At 44.0% G+C, this 19,360-nt stretch overlaps 1 protein-coding gene across 4 annotated transcripts in view; it reads left to right on the top strand.

The window, feature by feature from the left end:
• MYO1E (myosin IE) overlaps nt 1-19,360 on the top strand; it is a 232,243-nt gene that overhangs the window by 87,742 nt on the left and 125,141 nt on the right. For all 4 annotated transcript variants that reach the window (XM_002753190.6, XM_078333272.1, XM_035258746.3 and 1 more), the window contains one exon: nt 10,413-10,556. In XM_002753190.6, coding sequence (XP_002753236.1) covers nt 10,413-10,556 — 144 coding nt within the window. The remainder of the gene's footprint in view (nt 1-10,412; nt 10,557-19,360) is intronic.

Below are 19,360 nucleotides of genomic sequence, written 5' to 3'. Positions count from 1 at the left end.
GAGGTGGGGATGAGGGAAGGGGTGACAAGTACAAAAGTTTCCAGAACACAGTCTCTGAGACTGAGTGATCGTGGTGATCGTCACTCTCACCGGTAAAGCCACTGACCAGTTCCTGACACGAGATTAGTATTTGGTGCAGCGCTTCAAATCATCAAAATGTTTACAGCATTTTTCATCTGCAATATTAAATGTGATATTTGCAGTGCTTAGAAGAGTACGTGGCCCTTAGTAAATGTCAGGTGCCATAATTCATCACACCTAAGATGCTCCTGGTTATAAAAGGAGCATTGTTATTTTCTTTACTGCTTTGAAAAAAAAACACACACACAAAACTGCGCTGCCAGTTAAGCTGTGACATGTCATTGATGAAAGACATTCTTTTTTTTTCTTTTGAGACAGAGTTCCACTCTTGTTGTCCAGGCTGGAATGCAGTGATGCAATCTCAGCTCACTGCAACCTCTATCTCCCAGGTTCAAGCAGTTTTCCTGCCTCAGCCTCCTGAATAGCTGGGATTATAGGCGTGTACCATCACGCCTGGCTAATTTTGTATTTTTGGTAGAGACAGGGTTTCACCATGTTGGCCAGGTGGGTCTTGAACTCCTGACCTCAAGTGATCCACCAACCTCGGCCTCCCAAAGTGCTAGGATTACAGGCGTGAGCCACCGCACCCAGCTGATGATAAGGCATCCTCATTTCAGAATGTTAAGATGTGGAAAAAAGTGCATCTTATAGTTGATGGAATACATTAACGGTTCATTGGCAACATCTTGTCTTTGAAGTGTGCATTGATACAGAAAATGATCCTTTCGAGATTGACATTTCAGGCAGAGAAAGTAGAAGAAAGCTGTTGTGCCTATTTCTTCTGGGAACCTGTTAAAGAGTTTGCTATATCTGCAAGCTGGAATAAACAGTAAGAACGGAATACTGAATTAACATCAAGTCATAAAAAATACGGAAAACAGCAGTCAAACATTTATCTATTTCATTCTGCTTTGCAACATACTTTCACATCCATTTTCCTGTTTGATCTAATTTTTTTCACAATGAAAACTGTGTGTGTGTATTTTACACATATATACTCAGCAGAAAAATAAAACCATACAAAAAGTATACTTAGAGATAACCACTTTTTTGGTTTTTTTTTGAGACAGAGTCTCATACTGTCACCCAGGCTGTAGTGCAGTGTCTCGATCTCGGCTCAGTGCAATCTCCGCCTCCTGGGTTTAAGCAGTTCTCCTGCCTCAGCCTCCTGAGTAGCTGGGACTACAGGCTTGCGGCACTACGCCCAGCTAATTTTTTTTGTATTTTTTTAGTAGAGATGGGTTTCACCATGTTGGCCAGGATGGCGTCGATCTCCTGACCTCGTGATCCGCCCACCTTGGCCTCCCAAAGTTCTGGAATTACTGGTGTGAGCCACCATGCCTGGCCCTAAACAACCACATTTTAACAACTGTATTTTTGTACAGAGATGGTGCATATAAATACTATCATACATTGAATTAAAACAAAATTGGGACTCCTTACCATCCCTTGTTATCTATCTTTCTCTCTCTCTCTCTCTCTCTCTTTTGCGGTCTCTCTCTATTTAGACAGAGTCTCACTCTGTTGCCCAGGCCAGGCTGGAGTGTGGTGGCACAATCTCAGCTCACTGCAACCCCTGCTTCTCAGGTTCTAGCAATTTTCTTTCCTCAGTCTCCTGAGTAGGTGGCATTACAGGCACCTGCCAGCACACACGGCTAATTTGTGTACTTTTAGTAAAGACAGGGTTTCACCGTGTTGGCCAGGCTGATCGCAAACACCCGACCTCAGGTGATCGGCCAGCCTCAGCCCCCTACGTGCTGAGAGTACAGGCGTGAGCCCCTGCGCCCGGCCTGCTGTTTTTATTTTTTTACAAACCTTATTTTTCCTCCCTCTTCTAACTCACTTAACCAATGTGACTAGCTTGGTGTCATCGTGTAAAACCAGCTCTACCCCTGAAAGGATTGAGGGTGGTTTGATGGTCTTATTTGATCATCCCAATGGCCAAGGGGGCAGTGTAGTGTTACGAACCCCCTTCTGCTGAGGAAAGGGCAGGCCCCGAGAGGTTGAGTGGTGTGCACAGGGTCTTGGCCGGGAGGGCTAGTCTTCGAGAGTTATCCTTGGCTTTTCTGAGATGCAACCTGCAGCCCGAGACATTCCCAGTTTATGCCTCTAGCTCCAGTGTTAATAATAGCACTGTATTCTGCATCAAAGTGTCCCAGGTAGAATCATCCGTCATAGGTTTGCTCTAGTAGTAGAACACTTCTCCAGTGGGGGTAACTCTTAATTATGCACTATATGTTTGCTCTAGTGGTAAAACACTTCTCCAGTGGGGGTAACTTAATTATGCATCATATGTTTGCTCTAGTGGTAGAACACTTCTCCAGTGGGGGTAACTCTTAATTATGCGCCATATGTTTGCTCTAGTGTAGAACACTTCTCCAGTGGGGGTAACTCTTAATTATGCATCATATGTTTGCTCTAGTGGTAGAGCACTTCTCCAGTGGGGATAACTCTTAATTATGTACCACATGTTTGCTCTAGTGGTAAAACACTTCTCCAGTGGGGGTGACTCTTAATTATGCATCATATGTTTGCTCTCCTGGTAAAACACTTCTCCAGTGGGGGGTAACTCTTAATTATGCATCATATGTTTGCTGTAGTGGTAGAACACTTCTACAGTGGGGGTAACTCTTAATTATGCACCATATGTTTGCTCTAGTGATAGAACACTTCTCCAGTGGGGGTAACTCTTAATTATGCACCATATGTTTGCTCTAGTGGTAGAACACTTCTCCAGTGGAGGTAACTCTTAATTATGCACCATATGTTTGCTCTAGTGGTAGAACACTTCTCCAGTGGGGGTAACTCTTAATTATGCACCATATGTTTGCTCTAGTGGTAGAACACTTCTCCAGTGGGGGTAACTCTTAATTATGCACCATATGTTTGCTCTAGTGGTAGAACGCTTCTCCAGTGGGGGTAACTCTTCTAGAAAGGCTGATTACAGACATACCCACCTAAGAGATCACTGGACCCGCAGTAGAGCTGGACCCAGTGTCTACTCTTGGGCTTGAGAGTGGAATTGGAAGTGAGCTGTGATGTAGCAGAAAGAGCAGAGAAAAGGAAGTCAGAAATCCCTGTGTCAAATCTCAGGAAGTAAAGGAGACCACGTATGTGAAAATGCTACACAAATACTGAATTCGTAGCAGGGTCACTTACATTCAAATGGATGAAACTTTGTGAATAAGCACATACTCCATATTCATTGAGTATTCCCTGCCCCCAGCCTCACGGGCCAACCCCACAGTGCACTTTCCCACCCACTCCAAGCAAAGGCAACGTGGTGCAATATGATCCCAGGCCTCAGTTTTTCCGTTTGTAAAACAGTGCTGCAGTTACAATACTCGTGTCTTGCAAGTGTGAGAAGTAGATGAGATTATTATGTAAAAAGCATTGGCACATATTTCTGGTTTCAGTAAATGATAGTTCCAGTGACCTAGTGGTCTAAGGGGAGGAGAGGGGTCTGTTAGCTACTGACTATCCTGTCCCGCACGCACTGCTCCAGAAGCACATTTTCCTCGTGTTGTATGTCCTCTGTGATTAAGTCCAGCACACACATACTTGCTTCAGACACACATCTTCCCATCACCAAAATATTCGGGGGTTAAATTCCATGAAGTTGAAATAAAGTGCAAGCCCGATGCTGGTTTGTAGAGTTTGCAAGCCCAGTGCCTTGTATGTAGTAGACAGACAAATATTTTTGGTTGATCTTTCATCATTTGCAATGGAAATAAGTGTTTCAGTCCAGTAAAATGGCAGAAATGTAAAGGGTAGAATTCCAGAATGTCTTAAAATTAAAAGATCAAAGTGTCAGGTAGTTTTTTTCCTGTTATTACTCATGGAGACAGAAAAATTCCGTTAAAAAACAAGCTCAGTTTGACTGCAGGCCGGTGTTACCCATTGTCCATTGTTCACTAGAAGAATATGGTTTATCTGCTTCTCAGGATGATCCACTTATAACACTGGGGGCATTCTAGTCCCAGGTTTTCTGAAATCAGATGCTCCCTTATTGTGTTCATGGGCCAGTGAAATGGCCCAAACATAATACTATCTCACTGTCCATAGAGCATCTTCCAAACACCTTTCAGACCTGAGCAGAGCACGGAATCCAGTCTTAAGATAGTCCTAGCTTTTGACTTGAGAGCCTGAGCAGTGCCCAACAGAACCCCGGAAAATGCTGAATTGTATGAATGTTTCTGTTTATTTTAAAATTTTACTAACACGTGCATGTGTTAGTAAAAAACGTAAACTGTGGCAGGACCTGTAATCCCAGCACTTTGGGAGGCCGAGGAGGGAGGATCACAAGGTCAGGAGATCCAGACCATCCTGACCAACATGGTGAATCCCCGTCTCCACTAAAAATACAAAAATTAGCTGGGTGTGGTGGCGCATGCCTGTAATCTCAGCTACTCAGGAGGCCGAGACAGAAGAATCGCTTGAACCGAGAGGCGGAGATTGCTGTGAGCCGAGATTGTGCCACTGCACTCCAAGCTGGCATCGGAGCAAGACTCCATCTCAAAAAAAAGTAAACTGTACAGAGAGGTCTAAAGTGGAAAGTAAAAGTTACCCTTCTTTTAAAACTCCAGGTTTTCTCCCCAGAGGTATCAACAAAACAATTATAGCACACAAGCCATTTAAAAAAAAAATTACACAAATGCAATAATTCCATATTTGTTCCACATGTTGACTACTCTTTCAATGAAACAGTATCTTGAAGCCCTGTCCATGTCCGTACGTGCAGATTCCTGTAATGTCTGCAAAGTACTCCCCGCAGACTGTGCTGTATTCTAATCGGTCCCTTAACGAAGCTTCCCTTTCCTTATTAGAAACTTTGCTACAGTGAGCAACCGTGCACGTGTATCTTGGCATCCTTTTGCAGGCGTATCCTGAGGTACATTCCTAAAAAATACGGTTGCCAGCTCAAAAAGGCTGCGACTTTGGTTTTTATTTAGTTACCTGTGTTTATATATTGGTCTGTTGTCTAAAATTTCAGTACCGATTTCCAAATTGCTACCTAAAAATACTGTACACTATACTCTTTCTAGAGGTATGTAAGAGTAGAGTCTTGATGGTCACCTGCTCCCCACTGCCCTGTACGGGGCCCTTGTTGTATTTACACAACACACTTCATTGCCTCCCTTTTCTGGGCATTTGAAGGCGCTTGAAGATGGTGGTTACCTAGTATATGGCTCAATCCTCCTTTATCCCAGATGAATCAAAGAACGGTGCTCCCTGGGACACTAGTGAAGTGTTTGCAGAACTGCTGCTGTGTCAGGCCAGCGCTACCCTGGGGCTGTTTCCTGGGCAGTGAAGGTGGACTTTCAGAAGAGAATAATCCTGCCTGTGTGCGCTGACTCACCTTTGCTCTTCCTGGTCCCCACCCTGGTAAACACACACCAGTTAGTGAGGTTCCACCTTTAAAAAAAATCAGTCAGGGAATCAGCCAGCTGAGATGCCCAGCCTCAAAGCCAAGTTCGTCCTCTGTGTGAGGGACTCCGGTGTTTGGGTGCCGCCTATTAAACATTAGCGACAAAGCAGGCTACGAGGTGGATAGGGGCATCCCCTACGTTCCGGAACTTGTCCATGAATCAACTGCTTTTTAATGAACTACATCATCCTTAGAAACCGAACATGGATCTGAGAGTGTCTGCACTCTAATGGAAATTTCCCCCTCATAATTTGGAGGAAGCATCAAGGCTAAGAATAACTTCTCATTATCGTTATTACTATGCTCCTATCTTAGCCGGCACGCCTGCCACTGCCCTCCTCCCTTTGCACAGCGTGCTGCGCTCACCAGGAGCTGCTGGGAAATGAAATACTTTGCTGAGTATCCACCTGTTTAAAATGGTGCCATCTTTAGTGGGGGAAGCAAAAGGGAGTTAACTCAAAAATGAAGCTCACTCGAGTGTCTTGAGAGGTGGCAGTCTGACAAACAGTGCCTCTGCAGAGAATGACTGTCGTCACCCCGATGGGGAACCGTCTCCTCTGTCCTCCTCCCGGCACACATGGCGGTCAGACCTGCCACTGCCTCTCAGCAGGGGTAGCGGAAGAAATGAGGGGCAGAACAAGTGCCCGGGTCAGTTGCTCCAGAGCCCTAATGCGTGTTCTCACAATTCTGGGCGGTCGTTTCTGTCTTAGAGTCTTAGAACAACTTTGTATCTTTTTCTTTCTTTTTCTTTCTTTTTTTTTTTTTTGGGCAGAGTTTCACTCTGTGGCTGGGTGCCAGGCTGGAGTGCATTGGCACAATCTCAGCTCACTGCAACCTCCACCTCCCGGGTTCAAGCAGTTCTCCTGCCTCAGCCTCCGGAGTAGCTGGGACTATGGGCATGCACCACCACACCCAGCTAATTTCTGTGTTTTTTTAGTAGAGACGGGGTTTGACCATGTTGGCCCGGATGACCTTGATCTCTTGACCTCGTGTTGCGCCCGCCTTGGCCTCCCAAAGTGATGGGATTACAGGTGTGAGCCACGGTGCCCAGCCGCAGAACAAGTTTGTAAGGTGGAGCATGGTTACAATGCCCCACCACACCGCCCGCTTACTCCTGGGCTTCAGCAGCTTCGTGCAGAGACTGTGTGCGCTGGACAAGTCACACTCGTATTAAACTCTGTTGTCCCCTTCTCAGCCGCAGAAAATATGTTTGTTTTAGTGTGGGGAACTTTTCAGCTTCCCAGGCTGGGCTTGAGAGCCTGCACATCCACATTTGGTTCAGCTTTCCTGGTAACGTTATCGCTCTCTGTTAGAGCTTTCCAGCTCAGCCCCAGCCCAGCTTTCATTGATCCACTTCGTCTGACCTTGTCCCTGACGATCTGGACAGGTCCTGCATGCTCTTTCCTCCCTCCCTTTACCTCATCTGGGCGGGTATTTGGGGGAGTGTGGAGAAGAACCGCACAGTGAGGAGTGGTCACTAAAGACAGGAGTTATCACCAGAAAACCTTGGGCAGTTCATGGTCTTTTCAGCAGCAAAATAGAGATAGTAATTTTGTAGTATGAGGGGAGGTGGTTGTCAAGGTTGAATGAGTTCACATATGTAACTAACTATAATTGTCTGGCTAGGGAGGGGGAGAGATGGGAAGGGGGACAGTAGTTGCGGGTGGGGGGAAGAGAGAGAGAAACTGATGTATGACTAGTTGGATATGAAAAATGCATCAAATCAAAAATAACATTAGTGTTTTAGTCTTTAATGCTGAAAGGAGGTGGTCATGAATAAAAATTGTATGTCTTTTTTTTTTTTTTTTTTTTTTAAAGTTGGGATTTCACCATGATGGCCAGGCTGGTCTTGAACTCCTGACCTCAGGTGACCCACCTACCTTGGCCTCGCAAAGTGCTAGGATTACAGGCGTGAGCCACTGCGCCCGGCTGTATGTCTTTTTAATGAGACATTTTGTTTTGGAGACAGTCTGTCATTCTGTGGTCATGTTAAACTTAACAGGTAGGAATATGCAGTAAGGCATTCATCCACGAGACTGAAGAAAACACGTTTGGAGGCGTCCGTAGTCATGGAGTCTTTGGTTCGCATCTCGCTTTTGCTCCTTGCTAGCTGGGAGATCCGTGTCCTCCCATGCAGCTTGGGAGTATGAACCCCGCTCTCCTAGGATTGGTGGCAGTCGTAAGTAGAGCACCCTCCACAAATCTAGTAACTCATTGCTTTGCATATCGGCACCGCCGTCGCCTTGTTGTAGATAGCGGGCTGGAAGATGAGTCCTCTGTGGACACTGGAGACGGGGGCTAGGAATCTTCAGTGTCCATGAGGGTCAGTGAACTCCACCCTGAGTGCAGTTCTTCTAGGGAATAACGCCCATGGGAAAGAGGAGGAAACAGCCTCTGAGGTGGGCAGTCAGGAGTGTGTTCCCGTGCGGTGAGGCAGAGAAAAGACCTTTGGGTTTGATATTGAGACCGACTTGCGGTCATGCAGGGAAGGCGGGTTCTGTGGATCAGTGTACGTACACACACCATGACACAGGGCTTTAATGTTTCTTGTCCCTCACAGAAGCTGAAGAAGCACTTCTTAATAGCCTTTGTGTTTTGTTCAACCGTGGTTACGTTTTTAGGTATCTGTGAGGGTTAAAAACCAACCAGCCAACCACCCTGCAGGTTGGTTACTCTAGAACCTTAGTTTTCTGTGCAGAGCAACTGTAGGTACCCAGAAAGCCGAAAACGGTGAGGAGGTGAGGAGAGGAGGAAGCACCGGGAATTCTGTGGCTGGAAGCGGACCACGGGCATTCAGTGGAAATCTAGTGAGTCACGCTGTGGTCAACGCTTTTTTCTCTTTCTGCTTTGCCACAAGAGGAAGAAGGAGTGGTGAGGTCTGAGGTAATTCTGTAGAATTGATGCTGCAAGCGGTTCTGAGGATGCCAGATAGAGAGAAGTTTCCTCTGCAGGACAGCATGGGCGGGAAGCCTTCCAGAACCCCTTTCCAGAGCGGGAACCCATCACACGGTACACTTTTCCTGTGGTAGCCCCGTCTTGGCTGATTTTAAAAGATGGCTTTTCCCAGGGCCTCTTAGAACTTGTGCTTAGCAAAGGATCTGTGTTTCCCATAGGAAAAAAAGTAAGCAATGTAATGAATTTCCTTTTTTTTGAGACGGAGTTTCGCTCTTGTTGCCCAGGCTGGAGTGCAATGGCGCGATCTCGGCTCACCACAACCTCCGCCTCCTGGGTTCAGGCAATTCTCCCGCCTCAGCCTCCCGAGTAGCTGGAATTACAGGCACGCGCCACCATGCCCAGCTAATTTTTTGTCTTTTTTTTAAGTAGAGACGGGGTTTCTCCATGTTGACCAGGATGGTCTCGATCTCTTGACCTCGTGATCCACCCGCCTCAGCCTCCCAAAGTGCTGGGATTACAGGCTTGAGCCACTGCGCCCAGGCACGAATTTTTAAATAAAATCTGAAATGGCTTGCATCTTCTTTCTGTCTTCTCCTCTCAAAAAGCCTAGTTCATCCTTTTTTCGTCCTAGTTTTGATGTCTGAGCAGTTGGCCTTTGTAGATGCCCTTAATCAGAATTTTTCTCTCCTTCTTTCATACTGCCCCAAGCAGTGAGCAGGGCGGGGGCAGGGGCGAGTCTCACCCAGTTCAGTGCCCACTGCACTTACCCACTGGCAACGCTCCCAGTAGAATGCCAGTGTTTCAAGGCCAGGCAGGGTCTTCCAACATTGTCTTGTAATACTTGCCATCACTCTGTCCTTACTGGCGTTTTTGCTTGTTAAATATAGATGATCATGTACGTCCTTCTTCCCCTGGTCTCCTTCGGCGAATTCTGAATATCTTAGACTTACTTCACGTGGCTCCTCTTCTGGGAGGTCATTTCTTCCGCCTCTCTCAGGACAAAGTGGCCCACCCTTCCCTCCTGGAACACCCAGTTTATGTGTGTGTATGCTGACTGTCACTGACGCATGAATCACTTTAGGTATCCTTCAAAAGACTTTGAGCTCCCAAGGGCTCATGAATCACTTTGTTCCGTCATTATCTAGGTGTCTTCATGGGACTTTAAGCTCCCTAAGTGTGCCACAAGAACTTGGCACAGAGCTCAACACGTGGGGGACCCCACTACAGAAAGGCCAAATGAAAGGAAGCCTCGCAGGCCACAGAGTGTTCAGAGGCTGCCGCCACAGGAAAATAAGGGCCACAGCTTCATCTACCCGAGGGGCCCACGCGGGGTGAGGTCTTCCTCTCCAGGGTGTGTTCCGTGATCTCGTTTTGTGAGTCCTGTCCACGTCCTCGTTGGCAGATCAGTCATCAGTCATAAAAATGCAGCCTATCTTTTGAATATAGAAGGCCAGTGTGGCACGTATGACAGTGATACGTTTATGAAGGGAAAGTAATTTAGATAATTTGAGGAATTACGACCGTGTGACATAGTCATTGTGTGATACATACTCTTTTCACTTCTGGGTTATGTCCTGCGATTTTTGCGAAATGAGACTAGGAAGTTTCTGTGTCATTGCTTATTTTCACAGGCAAATTCAACAGAACAGTATGAGGGAAGCGGACATCAGAGGTCACTGACCCTGTGATTTCCATTCCTGAGACTGTCGAGCACCTCGCACATGTTATCTTACTTAATTCTTACAACAACCTTACGAAGTGGGTCTGTCTCCCATTTTACAAGTGAGAAAAGAGAACTTCAGTGACACAGTGGGCTTAGGAGGCTTTCCCCCACTTTACTTAGTCTGTAGGTGGCAGGGCTGGAAGCTGAATCCTCATCTTACTGCTTGCAGAACCTTTCTCTGCCCTGCTCAGTCTACAACACTGTATTTGGGAAATCAGCAGCATTTTCTCTCTTACTACAGGGGAAAATAAACTATCCAACTAATTATGTGTTTTGTGTTCCCAGGGAAGCAAAGGTGCCTACCGGTACCACTGGCAAAGCCACAATGTGAAGCACAGTGGTGTGGACGACATGGTGCTGCTCTCCAAGATCACGGAGAACTCCATCGTGGAGAATCTAAAGAAGAGATACATGGATGACTACATTTTTGTATCCTTTATGAGCTGCTTTGGATATTTCTAAGTGGTATTACTATGTCCGCAGTTAAATTGTGGCTTTATGCTGGGTGCAGTGGCTCACCTGTGCAATTCTAGCACTTTGGGAGGCTGAGGCAGGAGGACTGTTTGAGCCCAGGAGTTCCAGACCATCCTGGGCAATGCAGGGAGACCCTGTCTCTATTATAAAAAATAAGAATAAAAATTGAACTTGGGGCTTTATTCCTGGCTTGAGAAGAGCCATCTGAAAGTCTGAATGGATACTGTGTGCACACATCATTTTTAGCATCTCAGAATGAGGTTTTGTATGTTTGTTTATTTATTTTTGAGACGGAGTTTCATTGTTGTTACCCAGGCTGGAGTGCAGTGGCGCGATCTCGGCTCACCGCAACCTCAGCCTCCTGGGTTCAGGCAATTCTCCTGCCTCAGCCTCCTGAGTAGCTGTGATTACAGGCACGCGCTACCACGCCCAGCTAATTTTTTGTATTTTTAGTAGAGACGGGGTTTCACCATGTTGACCAGGCTGGTCTCGATCTCTTGACCTCGTGATCCACCCGCCTCGGCCTCCCAAAGTGCTGGGATTACAGGCGTGAGCCACCGCGCCTCGGCCGCCCACAGTGCTGGGATTACAGGCGTGATCCACCGCGCCTGGCCGGTTTTGTATGTTTATATCACTTAGTTCCGGCTGTGCAAAGGGCAAAGATGGTGCCAGATTATTCTCCTGGCATTTCACAAAGTAAAGATGCAACCAGTATTTATCTATTTTAATACATAATATTGTCCCTTTGACATGCTCCAGTCATGCACGTAGTAGCTAAAACCTCTGCTCTTCCTAGAAGAAGTCCTGGTTTGCAAAGAGTTCCACCAATAATGCGTCCTGATTACAAAGCAGAGACATTTAAGTCTGGACTTAAAACGCTTCAAATTTTTGCCAGTTCTTCTGCATTTTAATGTATACTAAAGGAAATGTGAGAAGTGAAGGTCGACTGTTGAGAATGCCTGACATTCTTGAGTTGTTCTTTATGTTTTAATTTTAGATTGCCAGACGCCATTTTTTATAGAGCTTTAAAAAATGCAGAATGGAAATTTGGTTCAAGTATGTGTTGACTTCGTTATCAACAGGGAGCTGTGATATTTGCTTAAGTTCCTATAGGATGGAAGAGTTTTGTTCGAGGCACCTGTGTAGAGATACACTAGTGAAACGATTGTGAGAGTTAGCCGTGGGCGTGCGAGGCTCTGTGTTGAATCTGTGTAATCGTGCCGGAAGGTTTCCCTTGGATGCCGGCGGTGTCGTGTATGACCTATTAAAGAGTGGAGCCTCTGCCACTGATGCAGTATACACCTTAGAAATTTAACCGAAAAGCTTGGGGAGGAGTAGTTTTCACACATCAGTGGCATACTATGATTGCTTAGCCTGCTTGTTGGACTATTGCCAAAAGCACTGGAACCTATGCAATAATAACTTTTGCAGGGACTGCCTGTCCCCTCGCTGGTAAGTAGGGGGGTTCAACTTAACAGGTGTTTAGCAAACCATACTGTTAAATAATTAACAGCATTATTCCAAAGCATTTGCGCCATTCTGACCGGTACTCTGCTGTTTCTTATTTGCTGTACGGGAATTGTATGAATACCTGTGTGGTTAAAACTAAACCTCTGCTTTCAAGGATTAACAGATGTAGTTGGATTTATTGGCTACATTATGACAGCATCATTTTAAAAATGTATTTTATTTTTACAGCACTTTGGGAGACTGAGGCGGGTGCATCACTTGAGGTCAGGAGTTTGAGACCAGGCTGGCCAAGACGACGAAACCCTATCTCTACTAAAAATGCAAAATTAGTGGGGTATGGTGGAGTATGCCTGTAATCCCAGTTACTTGGGAGGCTGAGGCAGGAGAATTGCTTCAACCTGGGAGGCAGAGGTTGTAGTGAGCCAAGATCATGCCATGGCACTATAGCCTGGGAGACAGAGCAAGACTCTCTCTTAATAAATAAATAATAAGTAAGTAAGTATTTTTATTACTTAATTTCATTTTTACTTTTTTAGAGATGGGGTTTCACCATGTAAGCCAGGATGGTCTCCATCTCCTGATTTCATGATCTGCCCTCCTTGGCCTTCCAAAGTTACTTTTTTTTAAATAACAAAGAGTAATCTTATACAGTTGTGGGATATAATGTTATTTTTATTTATTTATTTTTTTTTAAGACAGGGCCTTCCCCTGTCACCCAGGCTGGAGTGCAGTGGCACGATCCCAGCTCACTGCAACCTCCGCTTCCTGGGCTCAGGTGATCTTCCCACCTCAGTCTAGCTCCCGAGTAGCTAGTCTACAGGCACATACCACGATGCCTGGCTAATTTTTTGTATTTTTTGTAGAGGTAAGGTTTCACCATGTTGCCCAGGGTGGTCTCAAACTCCTGAGCTCAAGTAATCCACCTGCCTAGGCCTCGTGAAGTGCTCGGACTATAGGTGTGAGCCACCCTGCCCAACAATGTGATGTTTTAATACGTATATGCATTTTGGAATAATAAAATCAAGCTAATTAACATACCCATCACTTCACATACTTACCATGTGTGGTGTAAACATTTAAAATCTACACTCAGCAATTTTGAAATACAGATTACATTATTATTTACTTATGTAACTTGTGGATCGGCGTGGTGACCTACGGCTGACAAAATCTTCCCACCAGCATTGTTTTAACAGCAGTTTTGTTCAAACAGGACCACGCTCATTAGTTTAGTTATTGTCTCTGGTTGTTTTCGCGCTACGGTAGTAGAGCTAAGGAGTCGTAACAGACACTGCAAAATCTCAATTATTTACTTTCTGGCCCTTTGCAGAAAAAATTGTTGACTTTTGCTCCAGATACCTGTGCAGGGCTTCCTTTAATTTACTTGTACAAAAGCAGTTATGTTCAGTTGTAGTTTTTATTTTATTTGGTCACAGTACTGAAATATGTTGACTTTATCTGGACTTAACACCATCAAAACATTTTAATCACTCTTACGTGCCGCACCCACAGCACATGAAATTGATAAGAAGGAGCTGGGTGGCAGGATTTGGATCTGGACTGCCTGGCTTCAGACTTTGCATATTACTGACCTTAATAAGTTTTGTGATCTCTGTGCCTTGGTTTCCATATCTGTAAAATGGGAGTAATAATAAAATCTCCCACATGAGGCTGTTGTAGGGCAAAATGAAATAAAGCATGCAGCAAATCAGGAGTAAACGTGAGTTATTATTTCCGTACGCCAAGGCAAGCATTAAGTGCTTCCCATATTACTGAATAATTTTCCAAAAATTCAACTGTGAAGTTACGTATTGGAAATTAAAATGCATTTTGCCACAGAAAGCGTTATAAATGCAGGATTGACAAGCCTACAGAAGTCTTCATTTCCACTGAGTGTTAGTAGTTGAATAAATTCCGTTTCGGAATGTTCGTGGAATGTCGGCTCAACTTACTGCATTGTAAACATGAAAATACGGTTTTTGATAAGCTGGGTAAGAAAAGAAACAAATGATGTCTGTAGTCAGTCCCTCCTAAGTCCAGTCTCCGTCACTCCTCCCCATCAGGATTGTTGACTCCCCAAATACCAGAAGCAGGGACTGTGTCTTGTATATCTTCTTCCAAAAGCAACACATAAAAACCCTTTAAAGCAATACATAGTCATTTACCACGGCTCCTAACATGCAGTCAAGCAAAAAGGAAAATACCAAAGTCACCCAGAACCCATCACCAAAGGTTAGTTCTTATTCATGTCTGGGTGGCCTTTAGTTTGACCACATACGGCCGTACATACATGTGTGCTTTCTTGCTAATTTTAACTCAAATGGCATTATCCTGCCCCAGGTATTTCTTGGTTTCCCGTATAATTTTTGGCATGGTGCATTGTATTAAGAATTTCTTGACTGTTAAGACTTGCTTTTTAAATTCAGACAGCAGAGTTTCTAAACGATTGGCACAGAGAGGGCTGTTTATGCGCCTGTGAATTAATGCCTTTGGATCGATGACTGACTAATCGTGTGTTCTACCAAGGAAATGAGTTACCTGACCACTAATGATTTTCTGTTTTAGAACTCTCTACCCACTCAGTATATGGGAAGCCCAGAATAAATGTGCTTTCCATCATTACCACAGAGTAGCCTTCGGCTTTGAGGAGGCTCGATGGATGTTTATGAAATAATAGGAGGAGTAGAGCTGCAGACCTTGCTCTGCTAAATGATAAAAGCATCCTGTAACACTTCAATGTTAAGGGAGTATTATAATAGAATGGCATTACTATAAATAAGAGTTGGGTTTTTTTCCTTTCCTGTGTTTAATTCCTAAGACAAGAAGAGACTTATTTCGCATTAAGTTATAAAATTGCTCACTTTATCCCTTCTGTATCTAATTCCAGCACATTGTCTTGTATTGAAGGTCAGCATTTGGAGCAATCAGTTGCTGCATTCAGGCTGAATGAACATTTTTTTCTACATTAGGAAAAATAAAAATCCGCTTAGAAAATGCTGACATTGTTTACCAATAAAACTCCATATTTTTAAGTTATTTGTCCTATGACAAAGAAGACTTAATTTGCCATCTGCTTGTCATTGATGTTGCCACACTTCGTACAATTACATTGTAAGCTATAGGAGCAAAACGTTACAGTGCTCTCTATTGTGCGAGGGGAGAGAGCATTTCTGGCCACTTGACTGACGAAAAGAGTTCCTGTGCAAACTACTCCATGCTCATTTGGTCCAACTTTCTGCAAACTTGTTTTTAACTCAAAGACCGCACTCTAGTGTGTTTGGCATTTTTAATCCTTGAATTAGGAGTCCAGACATTTGTGCCAGACTCACTAGAGTTCAACGCGGCGTGGTTGTTCCGAGTGAGGTCTGGCCCCTGGCATCTAATTCACTGGAGGGGCACTGTACTATATAGGAAGACAGACGCTGGGCTGGAGCCAGAGCCTCAGGTTCCAGCCCACCCCTCCTCCACGTGACTCTGGGCAAGTCACCTTACCTCCCTGTGTCCCCTCAGTGATGAACCTGGGGAAGCCACTTGACCAGTGTAGGTGGTTTTGGGAAATTCACTGACTATTAAAATAGGTTTTAGAAGTTTGACTCTTAGCATTGCCTAATCAGACTATTAAAAACAAACATTTGAAAGTTGTGCTACCATCACATTTCATAGAAGAAAGAATATTTTTACACCAAAACGTAGGGAGGAAATAATCTAAGAATAAAGGACAGTTTCTTTGTATTGATAAATTAAGCTTCATGAAAATTGAGTGCGTTGTTTCTTTTTTTGTCGTTCCTGCTGCAGGTGAATGAAAACTTGTAGGTCCGTGGACAGGCATTCAGGAACCATCAATTAAAGATACCTTGGACCCCTTCTTTCTCTGGGAGTCTTTTAAATAATTGGCATTTGCTTTATTTTTTTCCTGCTTTTTGGTGTCATAGGTTTCTATCTTCAGGCATTTTGAAAATTAGCCCAAGCCACACCTTCACCACCAAGGATTATGTGGGCAGGGACACAGATCGGAATGGCTTTTCCCAGAGGCACACCTGAATTATGTAATAGGGAGTGGGAGTGAGCATTGCTGGAATTACCTGGAGTCCCCAAACCAGCAGGAGAGCACAGATCTATGGAAAAGAGCTGGGGCCTCTGCGGGCATGGAAAGTGGAAAAGGTGAGAATTGTTTAGATAAACAGGTATTCAAACTCTCACCTGAAATAACTACAAGGTGTTTATTTTGTGTAAACTAAATTCTCTTGTCTCAGTTTTTCTTGTTTAGTTTTTCTGTACAAACAGCCATTTCATCGCATTTATTTTATCTGCTCTGTCACTTAGACTGGAGAGCAGTGGCACATCACAGCTCACTGCAGCCTTGCCCTGCTGGGCTTAAGCCACCCGCCCACCTCAGCCTCCCAAGTAGCTGGAACTAAATGTACAGACCACCATGCTTCACAATTTTTTTTTTTTTTTTTTTTTTGAGAGACAGGCTCTCACTCTATTGCCTAGGCTGGTCTCGAACTTCTGGGCTCAAGCAGTCATCCTGCTTGGCCTCCCACAGTGTGGTGCTTATAGCACCCAAACAGAAACAACCATTTTAAACCAAACTTTATTTCCTAGGTATCTTCTCAAGAACCCTACTGATAAATTTAGGGAGCAGATACAGATTTCCCTCTTCGTTTCATTCCAGCCCTAGTCATTGATTCAGGACTGGCTTAGAATAGTCCCAAGGAAGTATCGTTTTTGTTTGTTTTTGATTTTTTTTTTCTTTTGTCTTTTTTTTCTCTTCTAAGAAAAAGAATTTTTAAAAAATGTCTCCTTAACCAGGCCCTTATCAGAATATATGTAACCTACTTAGTGAATACTTTATGAGGTATCTATCTCTTTATGTAGCAGATTAACAGTTTTTAAAGCGTTAGTTACTTTAGGAGCTCATATGCAACTGAATTTATATTTATTGGGTAACCGAGGGATTGGTGGGGAGGTGGTGCCTTTGGCTGATGTCCTGAGGGCAGCCCTTTATTCCTTGTGTGCAGTAGTCAATTTATCTAGGGTAAGGTGGCAGCCACCACAGTCCCTTTACAACTGAGGGAAGGAGTACCCTCCTCCATGGAATGAGCTTATTTTCCTGTTTGTTTTTCCCTGGGGATGGATGTAGACGTGACATAAACATCTTCCTCTTCTGAAGTGAAGACTGTTGTATTTCTTAAAAATTGGGTTTACCGTAAGAATCATCATTACCTCATTCATGAATTGTTTGGCTCTGTTGCCCAGGCTGGAAGTGCTGATCAAGGCTCACAGCAACCTCGACCTGCTGGGCTTAAGCAGTCCTCCCACCTCAGCCTCCTCAGCTGGGACTACAGGCACACACCAACATGCCCGGCTAATTTTTAAAAAAAATTTTGTAGAGATGAGGTCTCACTAGATTGCCGAGGCTGGTTTTAAACTCCTGAGCTCAAGGGATCCAGCAGCCTCATCCTCCCAAAGTGCTAGGACTGCAGGCCGGAGGCACCACACACAGCTCATTCATTCAGTTTTGATTAGGTCCTTACCATTTGAAAAAGATACTTGAAAAATCCACCTAAGGGAAGTAGGTTTCTGAGTATGCAAAGCATCACAGAATCTAACTTAGAAGAGGACCTAAAGCTCTCCAATTCAGTCTGCCATTCACCCTCCATTAAACTTCTAGTTTAAGGTTGCCAGATAAAATTCAGGAGTGCTGGTTAAATTTGCATTTCCAATAAACAAGGTACTTTTCACTGCAACTATGAACCCAATGTTATTGGGGAACATACTTAATTGGGACATTATACTTAAAAAAATTCTTGTTTGAAAGACTTTTCAATTTAACTAGGTATATTGTATTTTTATTTGCTAAATCTGGCTCCCAAGAAGAATAATACTAACACAACAGTACCTGCTCATCTTAGACATCGTAGCTCGCTGATTCAGAGTGTGGGCTTGGAATCCAGAGGGCTTGAGTTTGAATCATAACTGTGCCACTGATAGTCTGTGACCTTAAGCAGCCTTTAAAATGTCTCCATGCCTCAGTTTGCCTGTACAGGTTAAGTCAACTTACTCTGAAAATTCCAAATTTGAAATGCTGCAAGTTTGAAACGTTTTAGTAATTGACTCGATGCTCATCGGAGCACTTCAGATTTTGGATTTTTGGTTAGGGATGCCGAACCCGAGAGTGTAATGCAAACATTCCAAAATCGGAAAAAAGCATTTTGGATAAGAAATAGTCATCCTGAAGTGAAATAGGGTTGTTATTCGGTGTTAAGATGTAAGTGTAGATGTGTTGGGTTAATTTTATGCCCCCTCACCGAGTCTTGGCTGTGGCATCATGGACGTCGTACCTGCTTGATAATTTTAACAGTACATTTATGTGTCCTAAATTTTACCTCAAACAAAGCAAGCCACTAATCTATCATTGGCGTCATCTGACTTTGGCTATTGGGAATACATTTTCTGTGGCCCTGCTTCCATAACTCTTCAGTAATTTTCAGTCATGGCTCCCTGTCTCATCAGCATTTTGTCTCAGCTCTGTGGCCTGCCCCTAGACCAGAGCTGGACACCGCTGGACTGGCCTTAAAACCACCTCATCTTCCCTCTCATCGCAATTCACGTTCAACCCTTTCAAGTTTGAAGATCTTTCTGGTCAGTGATAAAGAGTAGTAAAATCACAATCAAGTCATCCTGCATGCTCTCCTTTGTATATACACAATGATTTAAGATATTTTCTTTAAAAGAATTACCTGATAATATGACCCGTCTCACATTGATTTATATTCAGTAATAATAATACTGTGTCTCATAGAAACTAACAAACCATTGCTTCTCGAACACCGCCTGTCATGTTAAGAAGCCACACTCGAAAAATCCATCATAATTTCAGATACTACCATGATAAAACATGCACCTTAGAGGATATTAAGGGAAAAGCCCCTACTACGTGCTATGCTCAGACACAGTGCTGAGCATTTTATAATTATTTCATTTCATTTCAGTGAGGCTGTTACGTAGGTCCTGTTTTATCTCTCTGAGCACCAGCCCGTCTGACTCACACCTGGGCTGGTTTTTGTGCCACACAGGTCTTAATATGTAAATATAAAAATTCCGCCCGTGGGAGGAAATCCCGTAGTTTTAAGTCTTTATCTAAAGCTATATATTTGTAAATAACTTTGTTTAACAATTTATTTGTGAAATTTCCAAACGCCTTAATTGATCATGGAAAGAAACAGCTTTGAATGTGTGTGGTGTTTGTTGGCGTTTTTTTTTTCCTCCATGAAGTCAAGGGTTTT

This window comes from Callithrix jacchus, chromosome 8 (assembly GCF_049354715.1).
Source record: "Callithrix jacchus isolate 240 chromosome 8, calJac240_pri, whole genome shotgun sequence".
Taxonomy (NCBI): Eukaryota; Metazoa; Chordata; class Mammalia; order Primates; family Cebidae; genus Callithrix; species Callithrix jacchus.
Note: the sequence above shows the minus strand (reverse complement) of the source record. Positions and strands in the feature narration are given on the sequence as shown.